General features: G+C 47.8%; 1 protein-coding gene across 1 annotated transcript in view; it reads left to right on the forward strand.

Moving 5' to 3' along the window:
* NEDD4L (NEDD4 like E3 ubiquitin protein ligase) overlaps positions 1–20,704 on the forward strand; it is a 338,877-nt gene that overhangs the window by 310,783 nt on the left and 7,390 nt on the right. The window contains exons 26-31 of the mRNA XM_089895250.1: positions 8,949–9,022; positions 11,174–11,234; positions 12,732–12,791; positions 14,272–14,379; positions 15,996–16,092; positions 16,862–16,934. Of these exons, the coding sequence (XP_089751376.1) occupies positions 8,949–9,022; positions 11,174–11,234; positions 12,732–12,791; positions 14,272–14,379; positions 15,996–16,092; positions 16,862–16,934 (473 nt within the window). The remainder of the gene's footprint in view (positions 1–8,948; positions 9,023–11,173; positions 11,235–12,731; positions 12,792–14,271; positions 14,380–15,995; positions 16,093–16,861; positions 16,935–20,704) is intronic.

The following is a 20,704-nucleotide window of genomic DNA, read 5'->3' on the forward strand; positions in this document are numbered from 1 at the left end:
GCCCCGTGACGCCGATGCTCCCCTGCCCACTTCTTTCCTTGTCCTGCCCTCGCTCGCTGGGCGGCCTCCCTCTGCGCTGCTCACCGCCAGCCTCTTACCTGCAGCCCACACCCTTCCTCTAGCGTCCAGATTCCCCCTGCTTCGGCTGCCTCCCGAGCCGTGTCTCCTGAAAGACCCACAGGTCCCCGAACTGAAAAAGCCACTTCCTCCTCCCGACCCCCCGTCTCCACTCCGGTCTAACCAGTGGCCACACCCTCCCCTCCGGCCTGAAACTGGAGTCCCCTTGGAATCGTCCCTCTCCCTCCGTGTCCAGCCGGTCACTGCGTCCTCTAGCCCCAGCCTGCTCATCGCTCCCCTTGTCTGCACCCTTCCCTTGTTGAGGCTCTGCCGGTTCCTTGGCTGTGTCGTGTAGCAGTCTCCCTGGTCCCTACATCGCCCCTCGCTCCAGTCCGTTCTCTGATGCCTCCACACATATGCTCCGGATGTAGTGGTTCTGAAGAGCAAACCTGGACCTGTAACTCTTCTGCTCGACACACATTCTTCACTGGCCAGCCTGTGCACTTCAGTGTGAATTAAAACCTTTCCTGCACGGCTTGGGACCCCTCGCTGCCCACCTCTACCTTCCCTCCCAACACCTCCGTCCTCTCACCTTCACAGCCATGGGGTGCCTGCCTCGGCGTCCCGCAGGACGCCCCGTGCCCTGTCACTGGCTGCGTGGCACCCTCTCCTTGCCGACCCATCCTCCCCTCCCCCGCCATAATGCTCTGTCCTCTAGCCATCCCCGGCCTGCCGCCCGCTGTGAGCCCCCTGAGGTCTCCTTGGTTTCTCCAGTGCCCGGTGTGTAGCGATGGCTGCTAAATGCTTAGTGAGCAAAGGAATGAATCATGCTGCCTAGGTTTTTTTTTAATGTTATAAGTAATGGAAGCTCCAAGTGTGAGACAACAAAATAATTGGAATTGCAATGACTTTTTTTTAAGCTGGACATATTTAAGGGTCTTAACTGCCAATTTTCAAAGGATAACACATGGCTAACCGTCCTAGAACTGTGTCTTCTTTGCATTTTTAACACATGTAGGGAGGAGTAGAGATAAAGAACTAAGGAAGATTTAAAATCAGTCTTGGGTGTCAAATGCAAAAAAGAAAAAGGTCTCTTTATATTATATCCACTTGTAGAAATCCATATGACTAACTTAACACAGTTCAGAAGACATTAGTGATGCCAACGTTAGAAGCAGACTAAACCTTCCTTAGTTACAGTTAAATGTGACTGTTTCCACCTAATAAGTACAAACCAAACAAGATGTTTGCATTTTTAAGTAGACTTCTAATAAAGATTCTGATGGTCGTTATAGCTCACGTCTGTGGTTCATTAAAAACAATTCTCAGACCCCCTCATTTGATGTGGGTTTTTCTGACTTTGGGTTGAATCAGGTAGAGTAAATGCGGTCACATCAAAACAGACTCACGAGATGGGTAAGATAATGATGAGGTGCCCTATCTGTGACATTACGGGCTTTCCCTTTCAGAGAGCGGAACCTGATTAGCGAGGAACTAGCACGTCTATTTTGCGTTCTGGGGGGAAACGTAGAGTGAATTAGGCAGCCGCACATTGACCTCACCTCCCACGTCCAGTCCGTCACCAGGCCCTGTTCATTTTGACTCCCGACTATTCTTCAGTTCTCTCTGTTCTCCTTGTCTGTCCCACCGACAGTACCCAAGCCTAAGCTACCATCTTCTCTCGTAGATTCCTAACTGGTTTTTTATATCCCCCTTTGGCCTCCTACAATGGCAGAGTGGTCTTTTCAGAATGTGAAATGATCATTCCATTCCTCTGCTAAAAACATGCAGAGATTTCCCACTTTATCACTGTCAAGATAAAGACCCAAGTCCTTAATTTGCCTCATGAAGTCCTGCGTGGCTGGGCCCTGCCTGTTCATCTCCAGGTGCATTTTGCATCAGTGCTGCCCCTCATGCTTTCTGGGTCTGGTCCCACGAGACTTCTTGCACACACCAAGCTCCTTCTTGCCGCAGGACCTTTGCACATGCCATTCCTTCAGTGGGGAACACACTCCCATCGTCAGTTCAGACAAAGCTAGCTCTGACCCAGGACCACAGTACTTCGGAGTATCTTCCGTGCCTCCCTATGGCAGGTACCATAAGTGACTTCGCATGTATTTGTATGGTTATGTGTTTAGTATCTCTCTCTCCCCCATCAGACTCAGTCTCGCTGATGGCTGCCCTGGGTCTGCCTTTTGCTCACCATTGTGCACTCACCACCTGGCAGTGCCTGGTACAGGGTAGACACTCAAAATAGAGGTGTTGAACCAAAAATGTGGACATCAGCAAGAGGCCTGTGCAGGCCTCCCCCTCCCCCAGCCCTCTGCAAAACTGCTGACCGTGCACTGCCATTTTCTAACCCAAGAGGAAGCCCACGCCTCCTTGTGCAAAAAGATAAAGTCATTTCTTCACTAGAGTGAAGTTACCACAGAAGTGAAATGTGCGTGCAGTCGGCCTTCCTTAGTGCTTTTAGGCTCTCTTTTTCTCATTCCATGATTAGAAATACCAGGCCGTGACGTTCGGTGGCAGCTGTCACTTCATGTAATGAAATTGCAGCTGTTGCCACTTTTTTCCAGTCTGCTTTTTTTCTGGTTGGTGAGAATCCGCAGCTGCTGGTTTCTGGGGCCTACTAGCAATGTTTCAGATGAACAGACTTCAATATTTGAACAGTCGTCATATGCCAGCCAGAAGGAATCAACCATACACTCACGTACAGCCCTGCACACGCATGCCCCACCAGGAGGAGACGTCCTTTTAGAGCTGCGCCAAGCAGAAGTTCCCGACTGCAGAGTCAGCAGGGCAGCACCTGATCTGGTTGCTTCGAAGAGGCGCTAGCGGTGTGGACTTCCAAGAAGCTGTGCAGTAGGGAGGGGAAGAGAATGGGCAGCAGCCTGTCGGAAAATTCTTGAGGACCTGGCCTGAGTTGGGTGAAGGCATGCATTCTCAACGGGGGAGACGACACCGCTAGGGGGCAAAAACTGGACAACTTTTTGTCTTGGAGGACAGGAAGTCTCAGCCATTACAATGGCTTGTGGTCCTCCAAGGGGGCCACAGAACATAACACGGTGCACCGTGGGTCTCTTTGGTAAGATTGCGTGGGAGGGAGGGGGCAACTGGGGGGTCTAAAAAGGCTCCTGGGGGGTAATTAATGGGGAAAAAGGCTGAGAAGCACTGAGTTGGGGAGAGGGATAAGGGAAGAGGCAGAAACTGGAAGTAGGAAGGAGAGAGAGGTGAGAGGCAGAGCGAGGTCGTGGCTGGGGCTGGACAGAACCAGACCAAGACCCCAGTGAGGAGGTAGTTCCTCAAAGACCAGGTGAAGGAAGTGGGGCTGGTGGCAGCTGCAGGAAGCATGAAAGCAGAAAGGTGGGCCGGCCGCTGGGAGAGGCTGGGGAGGATGAGGACAGCGCCCAGTAACACGAGCAGAAGCAGTCAGGCCTTCCTCTGCCTGGGCCCAGGATACCCGATTTGACCTAGACAGTTTCTTCGTGAACTCCTCAGACATTTGTCATAAAGCATCTGAGGAAGATCGGGGAGATGTGTGTGAATCTGAAGTTGTCACTTGCCACGGAAGAGGGGTCCAGTTCTGTGAGAGCTGCATCCCGGAGCTTCCTCTGATCTTTGTGGTCTTTACGAAGAAGAGAGAGGAGTTCATACTTGGGCCAGGAGACTTCAAGAAAGTGCAGTTTTTTTCTACGAGCACTTATTAATCCCCTTCTGTGTGCCTGGCGCTGTGTTAGTGTCTTCATGTTGGGTCCTTGAGGAGGGAGTTCAGACACAAGACGAGAACTATATTTAAAAAGTGGAATTTGGGACTTCACTGGTAGCACAGTGGTTAAGGGTCCGCCTGCCAGTGCAGGGGACACAGGTTCGATCCCTGGTCCAGGAAGATCCCACATGCCGCGGAGCAGCTATGCCCGTGTGCCACAACTACTGAAGCCTGCGCACCTCAGAGCCCACGCGCCACAACTACTGAGCCTGCACTCTAGGGCCTGCGTGCCGCAACTACTGAGCCCACGTTCTGCAGCTACTGAAGCCCTGAAGCACTCCTAGAGCCCGTGCTCTGCAACGAGAAGCCCGCGCACCGCAACAAAGAGTAGCCCCCGCTCGCCGCAACTAGAGAAAGCCTGCGCGCAGCAACGAAGACCCAACGCAGCCAAAAAAAAATTTAAAAAGTGGAATTTGAACAGCAGCCCACAAGTGGTGTGTGAGGAGAGGGAGATGGGGGTGGAACACCAGCGGAAGCCTGACTGAGAGGCCCCTAGGGCTTGGGGAGGATTTACTCTAAGGGAGCAGCTTAGGGAGCAGGCCTGGAGGCCCCCTTCCCTGCCTACCCGGAGAAACCATGTGACCTACACGTGAGCCCCAATCAACCATGTGACCCACGGCTGCCCCAGCCGTCGATTCCTTACTCAGCACAGAGAGTATGGTCCGGTCTTGTTATGTTTTCTTTTTTCCTTTCAAAAACAATTTTATTTATCTGATTGCAAAGTATTAATCTTAGTAATAAAAATAAAGTCAGTACAATAAACACATATTAAAGTCACTCATAGTTCCTACCACCTAGAGAAAAATCACGAGTAAAATTTTGATTTGTATCTTCCAGAATGATTCTCTGTAAACACACACACAAGGTTTTATCTTTTTAACAGAAATGGAATTGTACAGTGTATACAGTTTTAACTTAATATATTGTAGGTACCTTTCCGTGTCAGTAAATACCATTTTAATGGCTACACCAAATTCCGTTTCATAGACTGTACCTTTTTTAACCGTGCCCCAGTGGTCGGCATCTAGGCTATTTCAGTATTTCACTCTGTAAACAGTACGATGAGTATAATCCTGGAATATACATTTTGTACACTTGACCAATTTCTTTCTCTTGGTATAAGTCCTAAGAGAGAAGTTATTATGAAAAGGCATATGCACATTAAAATCTTGACCCCTGTTGCCAAATTGTCTTTTCAAAAGGTTGGACCAGTTAGACCCTCACCACCAGCACTGATAAGAACCGTTTCTCTACGCTCAGCAGTGCTGGCTGATTCTGCCAGTTTCCATCACTAGGGGCTGCTTTTGGAGGCGCCAGAAATGTTTTTCTCCTTTCCCCTCCCCACCCTGTCTCATCTGTGGTTGACCCTCTCATTCCGTAGCTCTGGAAATTGCAGCTCCCAGAAAACATTCTGTTCTAGCACAGCTGAACTGTACTGAAAGCCTCTCAAAATCCAGAACCGGGCTTGGATTTATTAACTTGTCAGTTGGTGTGGATCTGATAGAAAAATCTCATCATGGAAGGGAACAGCAAGACAATCTTTGAGGAGTAAATGGGGGGAGAAAGAAAAACTGTCTTATTAAAAAATATTACAAAAGTGTAAATGAATACTGACTACAGACCCCCAGGTAATCGACTACAAAAGTGTAAATGAGTACTGCTTACAGACCTCCAAATAAATGTCAAAGAACTAAAGATGTTTTACTATAAGAGACCTCCCATCCCACTCCCTAAGTGGAACTGTTTAATATCTTCAAAAAAGTGCCATGACCTGCACAGGACAGGAGCAGGTCACCACGGGGGGCAGCTGGATGGAATGGAAGACAGCAGCCGGAAGGGGGCACCCGGCAGGAGGGAAAGATTTGAAGAAGAGTAAAAATATAGTAGCAATTAAAGTCTGTACTGCATTTGCAAATATTTTCTCCCATTCTGAGGTTGTCTTCTTGTCTTGTTTATGGTTTCCTGTGCTGTGCAAAAGCTTTTAAGTTTCATTAGGTCCCACTTGTTTATTTTTGTTTTTATTTCCATTCCTCTAGGAGGTGAGTCAAAAAGGATCTTGCTGTGATTTATGTCATAGAGTGTTCTGCCTATGCTTTGCTCTAAGAGTTTTATCGTGTCTGGCCTTACATTTAGGTCTTTAATCCATTTTGAGTTTATTTTTGTGTATGGTGTTAGGAAGTTTTCCAATTTCATTCTTTTACATGTAGCTGTCCAGTTTTCCCAGCACCACTTATTGAAGAGGCTGTATTTTCTCCATTGTATATTCTCGCCTCCTTTATCAAAGATAAGGTGACCATGTGTGCGTGGGTTTATCTCTGGGCTTTCTATCCTGTTCCATTGATCTATATTTCTGTTTTTGTGCCAGTACCATACTGTCTTGATTACCATTGCTTTGTAGTATAGTCTGAAGTCAGGGAACCTGATTCCTCCAGCTCCGTTTTTCTTTCTCAAGATTGCTTTGGCTATCCGGGGTCTTTTGTGTTTCCATACAAATTGTGAAATTTTTTGTTCTAGTTCTGTGAAAAATGCCAGTGGTACTTTGATAGGGATTCCATTGAATCTGTAGATTGCTTTGGATAGTATAGTCATTTTCACAATGTTGATTCTTCCAATCCAAGAACATGGTATATCTCTCCGTTTGTATCATCTTTCTTTCATCAGTGTCTTATAGTTTTCTGCAAACAGGTCTTTTGTCTCCTTAGGTAGGTTTATCCCTGGGTATTTTATTCTTTTTGTTGCAGTGGTAAATGGGAGTATTTCCTTAATTTCTCTTTCGTATTTTTTGTCATTACTGTATAAGAATGCTAGAGATTTCTGTGCATTAATTTTGTATCCTGCTACTTTACCAAATTCATTGATTAGCTCTAGTAGTCTTCTGGTAGCATCTTTAGGATTCTCTATGTATAGTATCATGTCATCTGCAAACAGTAACGGTTTTATGTCTTTTCTGATTTGGATTTCTTTTATTTCTTTTTCTTCTCTGATTGCTGTGGCTGAAACTTCCAAAACTATGTTGAATAATAGTGGTGAGAGTGGACAACCTTGTCTTGCTCCTGATCTTAGAGGAAATGGTTTCAGTTTTTCACCATTGAGAACGATGTTGCCAGTGGGTTTGTCATATATGGCCTTTATTATGTTGAGGTAGGTTCCCTCCATGCCTACTTCCTGGCATATACCCTGAGAAAACCATAATTCAGAAAGAGCCATGTACCACAATGTTCATTGCAGCACTATTTACAATAGCCAGGACATGGAGGCAACCTAAATATCCATTGACAGATGAATGGATAAAGAAGATGTGGCACATATATACAATGGAATATTACTCAGCCATAAAAAGAAATGAAATTGAGTTATCTGTAGTGAGGTGGATGGACCTAGCGTCTGTCATACAGAGTGAAGTACGTCAGAAAGAGAAAAACAAACATCATATGCTAACACATATATATGGCATCTAAAAAAAAAAATTGGTTCTGAAGAACCTTAGGGCAGGACAGGAATAAAGACGCAGACATAGAGAATGGACTTGAGGATACGGGGAGGGGGAAGGGTAAGCTGGGACGAAGTGAGAGAGTGGCATGGACATATATACACTACCAACTGTAAAACAGATAGCTAGTGGGAAGCAGCTGCATAGCACAGGGAGATCAGCTCGGTGCTTTGTGACCACCTAGAAGGGTGGGATAGGGAGGGTGGGAGGGAGATGCAAGAGGGAGGGGATATGCAGATATATGTATACATACAGCTGATTCACTTTGTTGTACAGCAGAAACTAACACAACATTGTAAAGCAACTATACTCCAATAAAGATGTTAAAAAATAAAAAAATAAAGTCCGTACTGCAGACAGTAAAAACGTTGAATTGATGTTGTGGAAAGTGGAGCTCAGTCACGTGGGAGGGAAGCGAGATCCCTTCCTGAATAACAAGAAAAAAGGACAGAGAAGAAAATATGAAGGGCCGAGACAGAGGATCAGTGGGCTTTGACTGAAAAGGCTGTCTCCATGTGAAAAGGAACAGTAATCAAGTGCATCATCAGAGAAAACGTTCGGAGAGGAACAGGATCTGATACTGAGGCCAGAGAGGCCATCTGTCCCGCGCGTGTGTGGCAGGGCTGGGGAGGGGTCCCTGAAAAGGGACCTCTGCCAAAGCAGGAGATCTGTTGCAGGTTTGAATCTGTGTCCCTCGTGATGGATGCAGCCTGGATGCTTACTCTGGAGAACCCTCTCCCTCAGGCTTGGCTTGGCTTCCTCTCAGATGTAGCTGGGTGGATGTGGGAAAAAAGACCACAAGGAATCCCACCAGAACACACATGTGGTTACCTTTGAATAGGGGAGCTGTGAGTGGTATTTTTTTCCTTTTTATTTCCCTGGAATTTCCATGAGAGTAAACATTTTATTTGTTAGGTCAGTAGGCCTCTTCCTTCCCTTCCCTTCCCTTTTGCTACTTAATGCTTTATACACTTTGATGTTAAGCCAGGGCTGGCTCAGAGCAGAGGAGAAGGCTGTGCCTTGAGTTCAGCTGCTTTGCTCTTTTCACTCCTGGCTCACTCTGAGGGGGGGGGCTTTCGGGGCTGATGAGCCAGGAGGTGGTGTCTGGATGCACATCAAAGCCTGGGGTTCCCAGGGGTGGCAGGTGAATCCATACCTCAGCCTGACTTTCTCAGCATCTTTCTTTTTTTAAGTCCCTGTGTTTTGCTCCTTTGAAAGAAATTCCACATATCTTTTTTTTATGGCTATAAAATCTAATTTTCAGCAACAAATCTGGATCTCTGCAGTCTTGATGGTTGTATCCTATCTTTTCTGTTAAAGATAATTAAATTTCTTGATAAGTCAATAGCAGATGGAAAAATTGTTGTTCTCCGTTGTTGCTAATGTATGAAGAATAATTAAAACTCATAAATAACCGTAAAATAATTTGCCTTCAATGATAACATCTTTAAGTGTGTAGCATCTTAACAATTTAAAAGCCTCGTTAGACATTCTCTTGGACACAGAGCCCATTTGCTGGGAAAGAGTTCTGAATAAATTTTACTTATCTTCCTTTTACAGTAAGACGTTATTACTCAGTGATAATATGCAGAGTAACTTCATGATGGTGATGTTGTTTTATCTTTGTAATTACAGACATATCAAGTGGATCTGAAGCCCAATGGGTCAGAAATAATGGTAACAAATGAAAACAAAAGGGAATACATTGAGTACGTACACACTTACTTACAGCCTTTTCTTTTATTAAATTGAACAGCATGTTCGGTTGCCGTCCTTTGCCAGAACAGTTCATGCGGATTATGGACACACTTTTAACAGTATGAGTTCCTTTCTGGCTTGGCCTAATAGGAAGCTGAATTATGGGATGCAAAGTTTGACTTGTGTCATGACTTCGTGTTGCTGCCATACAGAGGAGCAGTGGGAGGAGAGAAAGGGGCCACTGTTGAGTAACTTGGCAAATACTCTAGGAGCCTGTGGGCATCTCATCTAAAATTGAGAATTACAACAATGGAGCAGTGTCGACAGCCGGTTGGGGTAAAATTGGGAACAACCGAAGAGAACATATTCCATCTCTCTCCTGACCTCTTTTCCATAATGAAAATGTAGGAGAAGAGTTAAAATGGATATGGAGAATTCAGCACATGCAAACATGAAGAATTGTTCCTGCTGTTTGTAATTTTCTTAATCTCAGCGTCCTTTGGTGGGACAAAATGTTGAGTCCTTTGGAAATCTAGCTGTTGGGTAACCCTAGGGGTCTGTACTGGGCAGAAGGTACAGTTGGACAGCTTACATTTTCTTCTTTGGTGTATACATATGCCTCGAGCTCACCGTTCTGGTATCTTCCAAGGATTGCCAGGTTGCCCTTGCTAGCCCTCGGACAGGGACGAGGTCAGCGTTAACGGTGGTTGGCTCCCGGATCCTAGTTTCTGCTCATCTAGTGAGTTACAGCCATGCCCTGGGCTCCTTGTTTGCATTCAGAACTCCATTTCAACAAGCCGGGTTCCGTCCTCTCTCATCATAGTTGATCACAGGACTTGAATTCAGAGAATTGGCTGAGGATCTTAGCATCCTTCCTTAGCATCTGCCAAAAAAAAGAAAAAAACCTACTCTCCTCTCTAATCAGGAAGAATTGGAGAGTGCTGGCGTCTCTACTTAGAGACCCTGACAAAGCGTGGACTTCTCCACTTGCAAGTTGAAAGCTTGCTACACTTAATCAAAAACTAGAAGTAAGATACTACATTTCTTGCCTGTTCACCTCAACTGGCGCTTGTGCTGAGCTTGGACAGTCTCAGCAAGCAGACGACGTCCTGACGGGCACCGTTGTCTTCATTCAGAAAGTGTAGACTTCGAATAGATTTTTAACAACACCCCAGGGTGACTGGGTTTGAAAGACTGAGTATTTGCACCTTGTGATACATGTTGTACGTCGTTCTTTGCAGTTAATTCTTTTAGGTTTCAAATTGCGGGGCGCCTCCACTAGCTTCACTGCAAAAAGGAGGATAGAAATCCCCGGCTGCTCCCTGCCACCCGTATCCTCTGGTGCAAGTAGGCTGTCGGGCTGGTGATTGCAGCACAGCCAGTAAAACCTGATATCCTGAGCAGTGAGTGGGCAGCAGCCTGGTCCTCGAGGGCCGTTGCCATGGTGCCACCTCGTATGTGAGAGCCCTTCATGACAGGGTCCTTGTGCTATTTCATGACAGAATGCCTTAGGTGGAATCCAAAGTGGATTCACCTGGCAGTAAATTCTGCTGTACACTAAATATTGTCACGGGGAATGTGGTTTCAGTGGCTGTCTGTGACTCAAAGAGGTTTTACCATTAATCCTCCAAGTGTTGGTATAAAAGTATTCGTGGTAAAGTACTGATAAATTATATGTCATCCTTGAAAATCAGTACGTTGAATACTAGAATGAATTATCATATGATAAAATACGTTGTAGTGGGTATTCCCCTTAAAAATATGTACATGTTTGTACATGAATGTGGGTGTGCACATATGTGTGTGTGTGTGCACGCATTATGCCCATATACATATGTGTTCAAACCCCATTTTCCCTTTTTCTCCAAACAGTCACATTTATAAAGCAGCTTTGAAAAACGAAGCCTCGATCTGGGGGGAGAAAAGAAATCAGTCTTTCTTCTGAAATCCTCAGTGAGATTTTAGGTTCCACATGTGCTCATTATTCTCGAAAGAGTCCATGAATGAGCAGCGTGTGCCACAGCATATACCCTCCTTCTCCTTGGCCGCCGTCGGGCTTTCCTCCCCGCCCCGCTTAACGAGAAGCAGTCGCAGCTGGGGGGAAAGAACTGCACACCAGTGATGAGCAACATGGTTAAGGGCTGTCCGTTTTCCTCCCACAGCCTAGTCATCCAGTGGAGATTCGTGAACAGGGTCCAAAAGCAAATGAACGCCTTCTTGGAGGTAAGTCGTGTTCTCCGGGAGTCTTGCCTGTGCCTTTAGGTTGAAAGAGGACGGTTCTCCTCCTTGGGGGGCAGGGAGGGTATTAGACGCGATCACACCCCCAGAGACAGGCATGGGTGTGGGACCCAGGGCAGGGACGTCAGGCCTGCGCTGCTGACAGCATCTCCAGTCTCCAGGGCAGGAGCGTTGAGCCACTGCGCTGCCACCTTTTCGTCTGTTTTTTTTTTGGTCAGTGTTTTCTGGTTTTGCTGCTCTTATGTTTTAATTTGCCTTAACTGTTTTTAAAGAGAAATCTTTACAGACTTGACCCAGAAGGGCAGGTTCCCCCACAGAGGCTAGAACCATCATCCTGCAGCTTTTGGTGGTCCCCGGGGAAGGCTGGGAGCATCTCTGCCTTTTGCTGCAGTGACGGGTTCTAAGAAATGCGAGGACTCGGGACAGTTTCCAGTCACGCCATCCCTCCGTGATAATGCCTTCCGCCTCATTGGTTGAACTTTTTTTTCTTTTTTTAAATCCCCTGCCCTTTCCTCGTGGCTTCCTGAATGATTCCTCACCTTATTAAAGTGTGAAGTGGTTACGTCTCAGACCCAAGTATTTAATGTCAGTGATACTCCCAGGCCCCTGAGGAGGGAGGCCCCTCGCAGAGAATAGGGGCTTCCTCATTTTAAAAACCGGCTCCCTTTGACCCAAAGCGCAATTCCTTTTTAAATCCTGATAATGGATATTAGTTACTTAAAGCGGACAAGTCCCAGCTGCACATTACAAGAACCGATCGATGCAGGGTTCTCGCTGGGCGATGCTCTCTCAAGTTCACCCCAGTTCAGTTACCTGCTCATGGTGAATATAGCGCCAGCCCAGGCAGAACACTCAAAAAAACTCCAGGACTTAGGGTGAAATGTGTGAGTTAGAGGCGCCGGAGAACAGCAGGGTTCATACTGTATTTACACGAGAAACCTACCCGGCCCTATCCCAGGTGATCACACTTTCAGAAACTGGCCACACGCGAGGCCCAGCGACACGGAGCGTCCGTCCTAGGTCACTGCACTAGTCAGTGGTGCCTAGCCTGGGGACCGGGGCAGGCTGTCTGTGCTCCCTGGCTCCTTTCCACCCATCACACCGCCTCCTCTCGTATTTCATCTTTGCCTTATTTTTAAATGGTCCGCTTGCGCGTCTGTGGCCTGTGCCTTTGAGAACACCCTGACTCACAGCAATGTGTCATAAGTGGCTTTTGGAATCCGCCTGCCTTCAGCAACCCATATTTTTATAACACTTCAAAAATTACTCAAGTACCTGGATCTTCTGGAGTCTACTGCTTTTTAAACTTTTATTTTGTGACTCTGCAGTTTTTATCTGAACTAAAATTACTGAATACTGTCATATAAATCATCAGTGAACAGTGTATTTTTCCTGGCTAACCAAAATAAGCTTGTTCATCCTGTAAAATTTGTCTCTTTCGAGGAAAAAGGTGTTGAGAGTGCTTTTCTTTTTTTCTTTCAGGGATTCACGGAACTGCTTCCTATTGATTTGATTAAAATTTTTGATGAAAATGAACTGGAGGTTTGTACTGTAAACATTTTGTGTAAAGGAGATTTTTTTAAAGTATCTCATTACTTCCCAACTTGGTATTTTAGTATTCTCTGATCCATAATGTCCTAGCGAGTAAGCTTAGGTGAATTCTCCTGCGGGTCTCTTAGGGGCTTGCTTGTTTGCCGATCAGGGACCAGGGGATAGCAGAAACAGTCACCTGTAGCTTCCTTGCCCGGGAGAGGGCAGATCAGGGACGCAGCAGACAGGGGGAGGCCCGCTGAGCTGGGTTCACAGCCTGGAGCTGGGGTGGCAGCACCCTGCTCCCAGGGTGGGGCTGGCTGAGGACCCCGGTCCTCCACGCACCCACCGTGGCAGCCGAATGGGGACTCGGCCGGGGGGTGGGCGACCCCGAGGGGCTGTAGAGCAGGGGGCTCCGTGAAATCGAAGTGGAAGACCCTGAACTCCGTGCTGTGGAGTGAAAGCCCAGCAGAGGCAAGAAGGTAGTGGCAGGAGGTGGTTTCATGGTAGCTGGTGCCAGCTTCTTTGTGTCGGTGTGGATGAGAACTTGGAACCTGAAAAGCAAAGGAGTCTCTCCGCCTTATGTTGAGAGAAACAGGAGGAGGAAGGCTTTGTCTGCTGAGAGGCTGTTGACAGGACTCCGGCCATTTGTCCAGTGACGTGTCTCCCGTAGACTGGCTTTTGTTCTTTTACCTTAAAATGGAAACGTCCAGATAGACGACGTCACAGACATCACGTAGAGGAAGCCCTTTGTTTGGCAGGTGGGGCGACTGAGGCAGGGAGGGGTTAATGACCTCACAGGGTCTCGTCACAGGCCCATGAACCCGGTTTTCAGGCCTCTGGATTCGTTCTTTTTCCACTGTACGCTGGCGCCTCTGTGGGAGTATCATTCCTTTGTTAGGAGGGTTAGGTGATAAGAAAAGTGGACCCAAGACTGGTGAGTCAGAGCTGCGATTATAGCGCTAGGACAGGTCTGCAGCCGTGGGCCACCAGGCAGGTGAGGTGATTGCCCTCACCTGGTGGATTGGTCCGGGAAGATGAGTTCTTGCTGTCATAAAGCACTAATTCTACTGTGGGTGGGGAGGTTATTTTCAACTGTTGAGACAGATAACCTCTCAGAAGAGGAAACAGCCAGGGTAACGAAAGAGCAGATGTAAATGGAGCGTAAGAAAATCCATGAGCACCGAGCTGCGATTTGAGGGGCGGGGAAGGTGATTGATTGGGACTTCTGATTTCCAGCATGAAACGTGGTGGCCTGTACAAGCTTTAGAGTCAGGTCTCCCTCGTTACCCCTCAGTCTCTGATCTGCAGAGGCAGGTAGGATGTGGAAGACGTATTCCCCTGCATTTGTTTTTATGGGTCGCTGGCTTATCTTGCTTTGCACGTGATGTGATGCCGGCACTGAGAAAAGGCCTTTTCTCCGGTGTATTTCTTCGGCTTTCACGGTGTGCCCTGTTTACCTCTGGGTAAATCTGGTCCATCTCCCTCCCAGTTGCTGATGTGCGGCCTTGGCGACGTGGATGTGAACGACTGGCGACAACATTCTATTTACAAGAACGGCTACTGCCCAAACCACCCCGTGATTCAGTGGTTCTGGAAGGTAAGGCCAGAGTCCGGGTCCTGTGCTGTCTTCCCGTGGTCTTGCTGCTGCATTTGGGGCTGTGTTGGTACCTGGCCTCCTGGGGGAGAGAAGAGGCCCGCCGAGTCAGAAGCAGCCCTCACCGCTGCTTTTCTGTAACTGTGGTGGATGGCTGTCTTGAATAGGCTACACTGTCTTCCTCGACCACCTATTAAAGTGCTTTTGTTTGAGGAAACCACTGAGTAGGACGATCCTGAAAGATAGATAATTGGATTCAAGAATTAGAACTAGTCCTCCAGAGTGGGAATAGGAATGGGAGGCTTCTCAGGGCAAAAGCATGCTTTGGGGCTGACTTTTCCAAGATGCCATGTTGGTTTCAAAAACCATTCTCCCAACTTTTTTTGTTAATTCCAACAAACATTTTGATCTTTACATCTTTCAATCAAAGGTGCAAATGAAATCTGATTTACTCTCTAAAGACCAGTGTTTACATCCTTTTCATTGCAGAAGAGAAGTGAAATAGTAACGAGCGGGTCCAAAGGAGGGCAGTAAACTGACTTTGAAAGAACAATTACAGGGGAAAAAGCGCTGATTATTTACTTATAGAAATAAGAAATCATTGACCTTGTCTTAATTTCTAAATGTCTATTATTAATAATATTTCAAGTGCAGCAGAGAAGCAGAGAGAAAAGGAAGTAAAGCAGAATCTTCAGATCCTAACATCTTAGTCCAAGTTTCACTCAGCCTTGATTTTGGATATATTTTTTTTAATATCAGTTCAAGTAACTTTACCAGTGAAGCCAACTCGATTCTTAGAATCATTCAGATATGTAAGATACACAGATTATTTCAGAAGCCTAGCCTGGCCTCTGTTTTTCTTTCTTTTTCTAAAATGTTGTCTTTAGAGAATTTAGCTACAGTCAAATATCCTGCCTCGTAACCTGGGTTCCCCCTCTCAAACTGTGTGTATTTCTAACTGGCTCAGGGGGACCGTCAGGCCTCACATACAGAAACATGAGCCTGGTGCCATCAACAAGTGTGCTTTTTTTTTTTTTTAGTTGACTTTTGGCGGTGTTGAGTCTTCCTTGCTGTGCGCGGGCTTTTCTCTAGCTGCGGCGAGTGGGGGCTCCTCTTCGTTGCGGTGCGCGGGCCTCTCATTGCAGTGGCTTCTCGTTGCGGAGCACGGGCTCTAGGCGCACGGGCTTCAGTAGTTGTGGCACGCGGGCTTCAGTTGTGGTTCGCGGGCTCTCTAAAGCACAGGCTCAGTAGTTGTGACACATGGGCTTAGTTGCTCCGCGGCCTGTGGGATCTTCCTGGACCAGGGATTGAACCCGTCTCCCCTGCATTATTAGCAGGCAGATTTTTAACCACTGCGCCACCAGGGAAGTCCCAAGTGTGCTTTTTTTTACCACTTATTTTGACCAGTTGGCAGAAGAAGAACGAGACATTGTGATGACTCAGTCTGAGGTTGCAGAGGCTGGTATTGTGATGTCCGTAAAAAAAAAAAAAAAAGTTTGCAGAGTCAACTGTCTAGGTCTCCCACTGCACTATAAATAAGATGACGTTTTGCCCATCTGCACTGCAGCAGACGTGCCTCGTGTTACATGAGCGTAATGACCTTCTGCCTCCGTTCATAGGCTGTGCTGCTGATGGATGCTGAAAAGCGTATCCGGTTACTCCAGTTTGTCACAGGGACGTCCCGAGTCCCTATGAATGGATTTGCCGAACTTTACGGTGAGCAGGGTACCATTAGACTTCGTCCTCCCACCGTGAGTAGACATCAGCTGTGGCCCCAGAAGACTCTGCCTCCCGGGCTTCTAGCCATGTGGGTTTCGCCTGGACCCAACAGACATACGTCACGGAAAGAGATGGGGCAGCGTGCCATCACCTCAGCTGTCTGTGCAGTTACCTGTATATAAAAGCAGGGGGTTGTTTTTGTTTTTATACAGTGAGCCATAAGATTGGTCTCTTTTTTCTTTCTCTTTTGTTTTCTGGTATATATTCAAAAAACAACTAGATTTTGCAGAATCAGCCATGTGGTTGTAAACTGAGCATTGAAAGCACTCCTCCCCTCCACGAGGCAGAATTCTTCAGGGCTTACTATAGATGAAAAAGTCACTCTCTGCTCGACATATTAAAGGTCATCACGGTTCAGTTTTTCCCCCGGAAGTAGTTTTAAATTTAAACTTCCAGGGTTGGGTTGAAAGGCTTTGGTTGTCTGCACATCCTTACGTTATTGTGTCGGCTCTGTTCAGCTTGGTGCGATTCTATTCTGATGGCGACACGGAGTCTGTGTCCTGAGGTCGTGCAGACCCTTTGCGTCCCCCCCCCCCCCCCCGTTGTTAAGTACTGACTGTGACGTCCCAGCCACAGAGGGTGTCCCAAGGCTCACCCCCCAGGCCCGCCCTGCCCACCCCTCCCTTTCCTTCAGCCCCTCCTTCGTCTTGTTCTACTGCCTTGAGCACTCTTAGCATTTCTTTTTCTTCCTTTTTCTTTTGTCTAGGTTCCAATGGTCCTCAGCTGTTTACAATAGAGCAATGGGGAAGTCCTGAAAAACTGCCCAGAGCTCACACATGGTGAGTGACGGAAAACCACACAGTTGTTGACAGACAGTATTTTAAAACACTTAGCTGTGTATGATGCTGGGCTACAGGCTAGAGCGCTACTTTCCCTGACCATTCGGCGTTTAGCGTATGAACTGTCAGTGATACAGGTGAAAATACAGATCGTACAGGGATGCTGGATTTGAATGGGCCCGGTTTTTTTGATATGTGAAGGGTTAAATCCCCGTTCCTGCTTCCTGAGGGGAGTTCCTCCTCCAAACCCCGTCTTTCCCTAATTATTCTGGGAAGCAGAGAGTTCACTATATATTCTCCCTATGTGGATACGACCGCTCCCAACCTCTGAACAGATTGAGTTTTTACCCCAACCTTAAATGGTTTAGAACCATGGATGAAATTCCCTTTGGCAACAGTTTTTAAAAGGCCTCCCATGGCCATCCAGAACCCATAAGTCTGAGATTTAGCAGCGTGCGTGTGGCCAGAGGAGTGTCGGAGGTCCGACCAAGGACCCCTGCTCGGGGAGGCACGTGCGGGGCGCGGCTGTGCTCCGAAGGCCTCCGGGTGCAGGGAGGGAAGGAGGCCTTCCTGGAGGGAAACCCCAGGAGTTTCGTGAAACCCAGCACAGAGATGACCTCAGGAGCTCTCCGGGAGCTCCTGTCACTTGGGCTCCCGTGTCCCCGGGGTTGGTCACCCCACAGGATTTGATTTCTTGCTCTTAGGAAGCAGGTGGAGGGGGAGCCCTGTGGCTGGTCAGCACCCAGCATCCTCCTTTCCCGCGGGAACTGGGGCTGCCGGGGCCGCTGGGCCGTCCTGTGCTGCCCAGCACAGCTAGGAGAGAGGCCTCATCAAGGTGCGTCTGTGGAAAATGGGCTGTGAAAGGCCTTTTGCTTCTCTTTGACTCCCTCGTCTCGCCGGAAAGCACGTTTTTCCCCATTTCTGCCATTCGTAGGACTCTTGAGTGGAACGGATGCGGTCCCTGCCCTTTGGCACCGGGAGAGCGGGCTGGTTCTCGCTACAACTGGCCGATCGCCAGAGCAGGCAGTGTCCCTTGATCCTCTGCCTTTATTCTTGGGGGGTAGAATGTTTTGGCCGTGGAGCTTTTGTTCCAAACGATAATCAGTCAGGTGTAGCTTTCCGGGCTCAGTAGCCTTCATTTGAAAGGCAGCCAGCACTGAACCGAGCCCCAGCACTGGCGGGATGGGGGGCAGCGCTCCCGAACTCAGCTGGAGGCACAGCTGCCTCACTGGGCGCGGCTGTCCTGCGTGGGTCAGACCCTCAACCTTGCTGGCAGCCTGAAGTACACTGTTAGCGTTCCTGTGGGCTGTTGGGAAGCTTCCTCATGATCCCGTAGCGCACAGGCTCCCAGATCCTGTGATTTGAACTCGGGTCTGCCAGGATTCCAATCCCCTGACCACTTCAGTTAAGCTACTGCCTCTGTGATACGGTTCACTTTCTTTCCAGACTCTTCAAAGAGAGCCGAGTAATTGAGTGTTCATCCCATGACCCTCTGTGGCCCTATAGACAGATATCTTGCTGTTGGATTCTTCTTCTATTTCGGAGTTCACGTGCTGAGCCACCACTAAAATACGGGGCTGCCCAGATAAGACCCTGAACTCAGCGGTTCTCAACCTTGGCTACACGTTGGAACCACCTAGAAAGCATTAAAAAAAAAATACTGGTGCCGGGGTGGGTCCCACTTCCAGAGATTTTGACCTAGTTGGCCTGGTGTGTGATCTGGGCCGTGGGGTTTTCAGAGCTGCCCAGGCGGTTGGTGAGGAGAGCTAGGGTGTAGAATCATTGCTCTTCCTTAGGCAGCACAGAGGTCTACACACAGGGGGAAAGCAACCCCGCCAGCTCTTACCAAAGCCTGGCTTCTTCTCTGTGTGTCACAGGATTAAAGCATTCAAGGAGTTTTTCCTTCAATGACACTCTCCCCAGACCAAGAGGAGAGCGCTAGCTCTACTGAAGCCACACTGGCTGGTGGGGTGGGACTTACTTACTCTGTTTTCTCTGCTGTGGCTTCCCTTCCATCCAGCCCCGCCTCCCGCTGTAACGTAGGAAACAGGCGCTTTGCTGGCTGCTTCACAGCGACAGCCGTATATGTGGCGAAATAAAACCTAGCCACACGTATGTTTAATCTCTTCCATGTTTTATGAAAATATAAAATACACAATTAAACTTCAAAATTAAAACCTGATTTACTAGGAGAGCAAGGGCTGGTGGAGCTGCTTCTCTCTGAGCTTTCATGAAACTCTCAGATGTAACTGCTGAGTGTCTCAACATTAAAGGGCTTCATTCCTCTGTTCTATCAAAGGTCACTGCTGGGATATCTAAAATTCCGCTTTACTAAGAATCACAGACCCACCTAAAAATAATCTCCTTTGGCCCACACGACGAGGCTGAAGCCACTGAGGTTAATGAGGTCACACAGCTAGTTGGTGGCAGGCCAGCCCTGTCTCCTGACGTCAGAAGTAACGGGAACACTTGTTAAGCACTACTGTGTTCCAGGCATCGTCCTAAGCCCTTCATGTATATTAACCCGTATCGTCGTCACGACGACTCTAAAAGGTGGGTCATATTACTGCCCTCTCCTTACAGATGGAGAAACTGAGGCACAGAGCGCTAACATAATTCCAAACCTCAGCTCTTAACATTCCCCTGTTTGCCTCTCTCTCTCTCTCTCTCCATTACTCCAGTATTTCTCAAACTTGAATAATGTATGGACCTTTTTTAAAGGGAAAAAATGGCCACAGATCCTTGAAACCCCACAGGGATTGCAGGCCCTGGACTGTGAAATACCAACTTGAAATCAAGACGACAGCCACCTCTTCTCTTAAGTATACCCTGCAGAAGTGGAATTCTGTCTCTATCACTGGTGAAATTGATGTTTGAAATCATTATCATGATGAAAACCAAAAATTGAAAACTTCTTTCAGACTTGCGCCTTCAGGATTCCTGGGTTTCTGAGGCTCTGGTTTGAGAGGCACAGTGTCCTGCTCTGCTGTGTCTTTTGATGTTTGATGACTGACTGTTAAAAAAAAAAATCTCAGAGCTCAGCGTGTCTTATTAAATACTTTAGGGGTTGTTAAAGGGCCCACCATGGACATGTGTCTGTTTCTTATTGCTGCTGATAATCATTAGCTTTTAAAACATAAGAAGTTGTTCTGCTCGTGCCTGGAAACCTATGTCGGTGCCAGGAGCGAGCACTTTTAAATGCTGAGGCAGCAGAAGCAGATCTGGGCTTTGGAGCCAGCCTGGGGCTGAATCCTGGCTCTACCACTTACTGTGTGTGACCTTGGGCAAGTTACCCAACCTCTCTGTGCCTCGAATTCCTTCTCTATAAATAGGGATGAGGCAGTACCTACCTTACAGGCTGGTTGCTGGGATTCGCTGAGGTGATAGATGAAAAGTCCTTAATGGTTCTAGCACGGGGCAAATGCTCTACAAATGTTAGCTCTTACTAAAGCATCATGAACGAAGGCACGTGTGTACGTGTGTGTGTGCGTGTGGCTATCGTCATGACAGGTGCCCGCCAGCAGCCCACCTGCACGGGCACCAGTTCTGTGTCTGGGGCTCTAGCTCCTCGTGCCCGGGGGGGGCCGGCGGTGAATGGTGTGTGAGTGATGGCAATGGCCGCTGGCTCTGGGGCTTGCTGTGTGCCAGACCCCCCTCCCAGCACTCTGCAGCAGGTCTCCCCATTTCACAGAAGAGCAGACAGATTTAGGGACGGAGGCGACTTGTCTGAGGTCACACAGCTGGCCGGTGGCAGAGACAGACTTTGAACT

Source organism: Delphinapterus leucas, chromosome 14, assembly GCF_059928025.1.
Source record: "Delphinapterus leucas isolate spDelLeu-1000000601 "Yukka" chromosome 14, BTC_Dleu_Yukka2, whole genome shotgun sequence".
Lineage (NCBI taxonomy): Eukaryota > Metazoa > Chordata > Mammalia > Artiodactyla > Monodontidae > Delphinapterus > Delphinapterus leucas.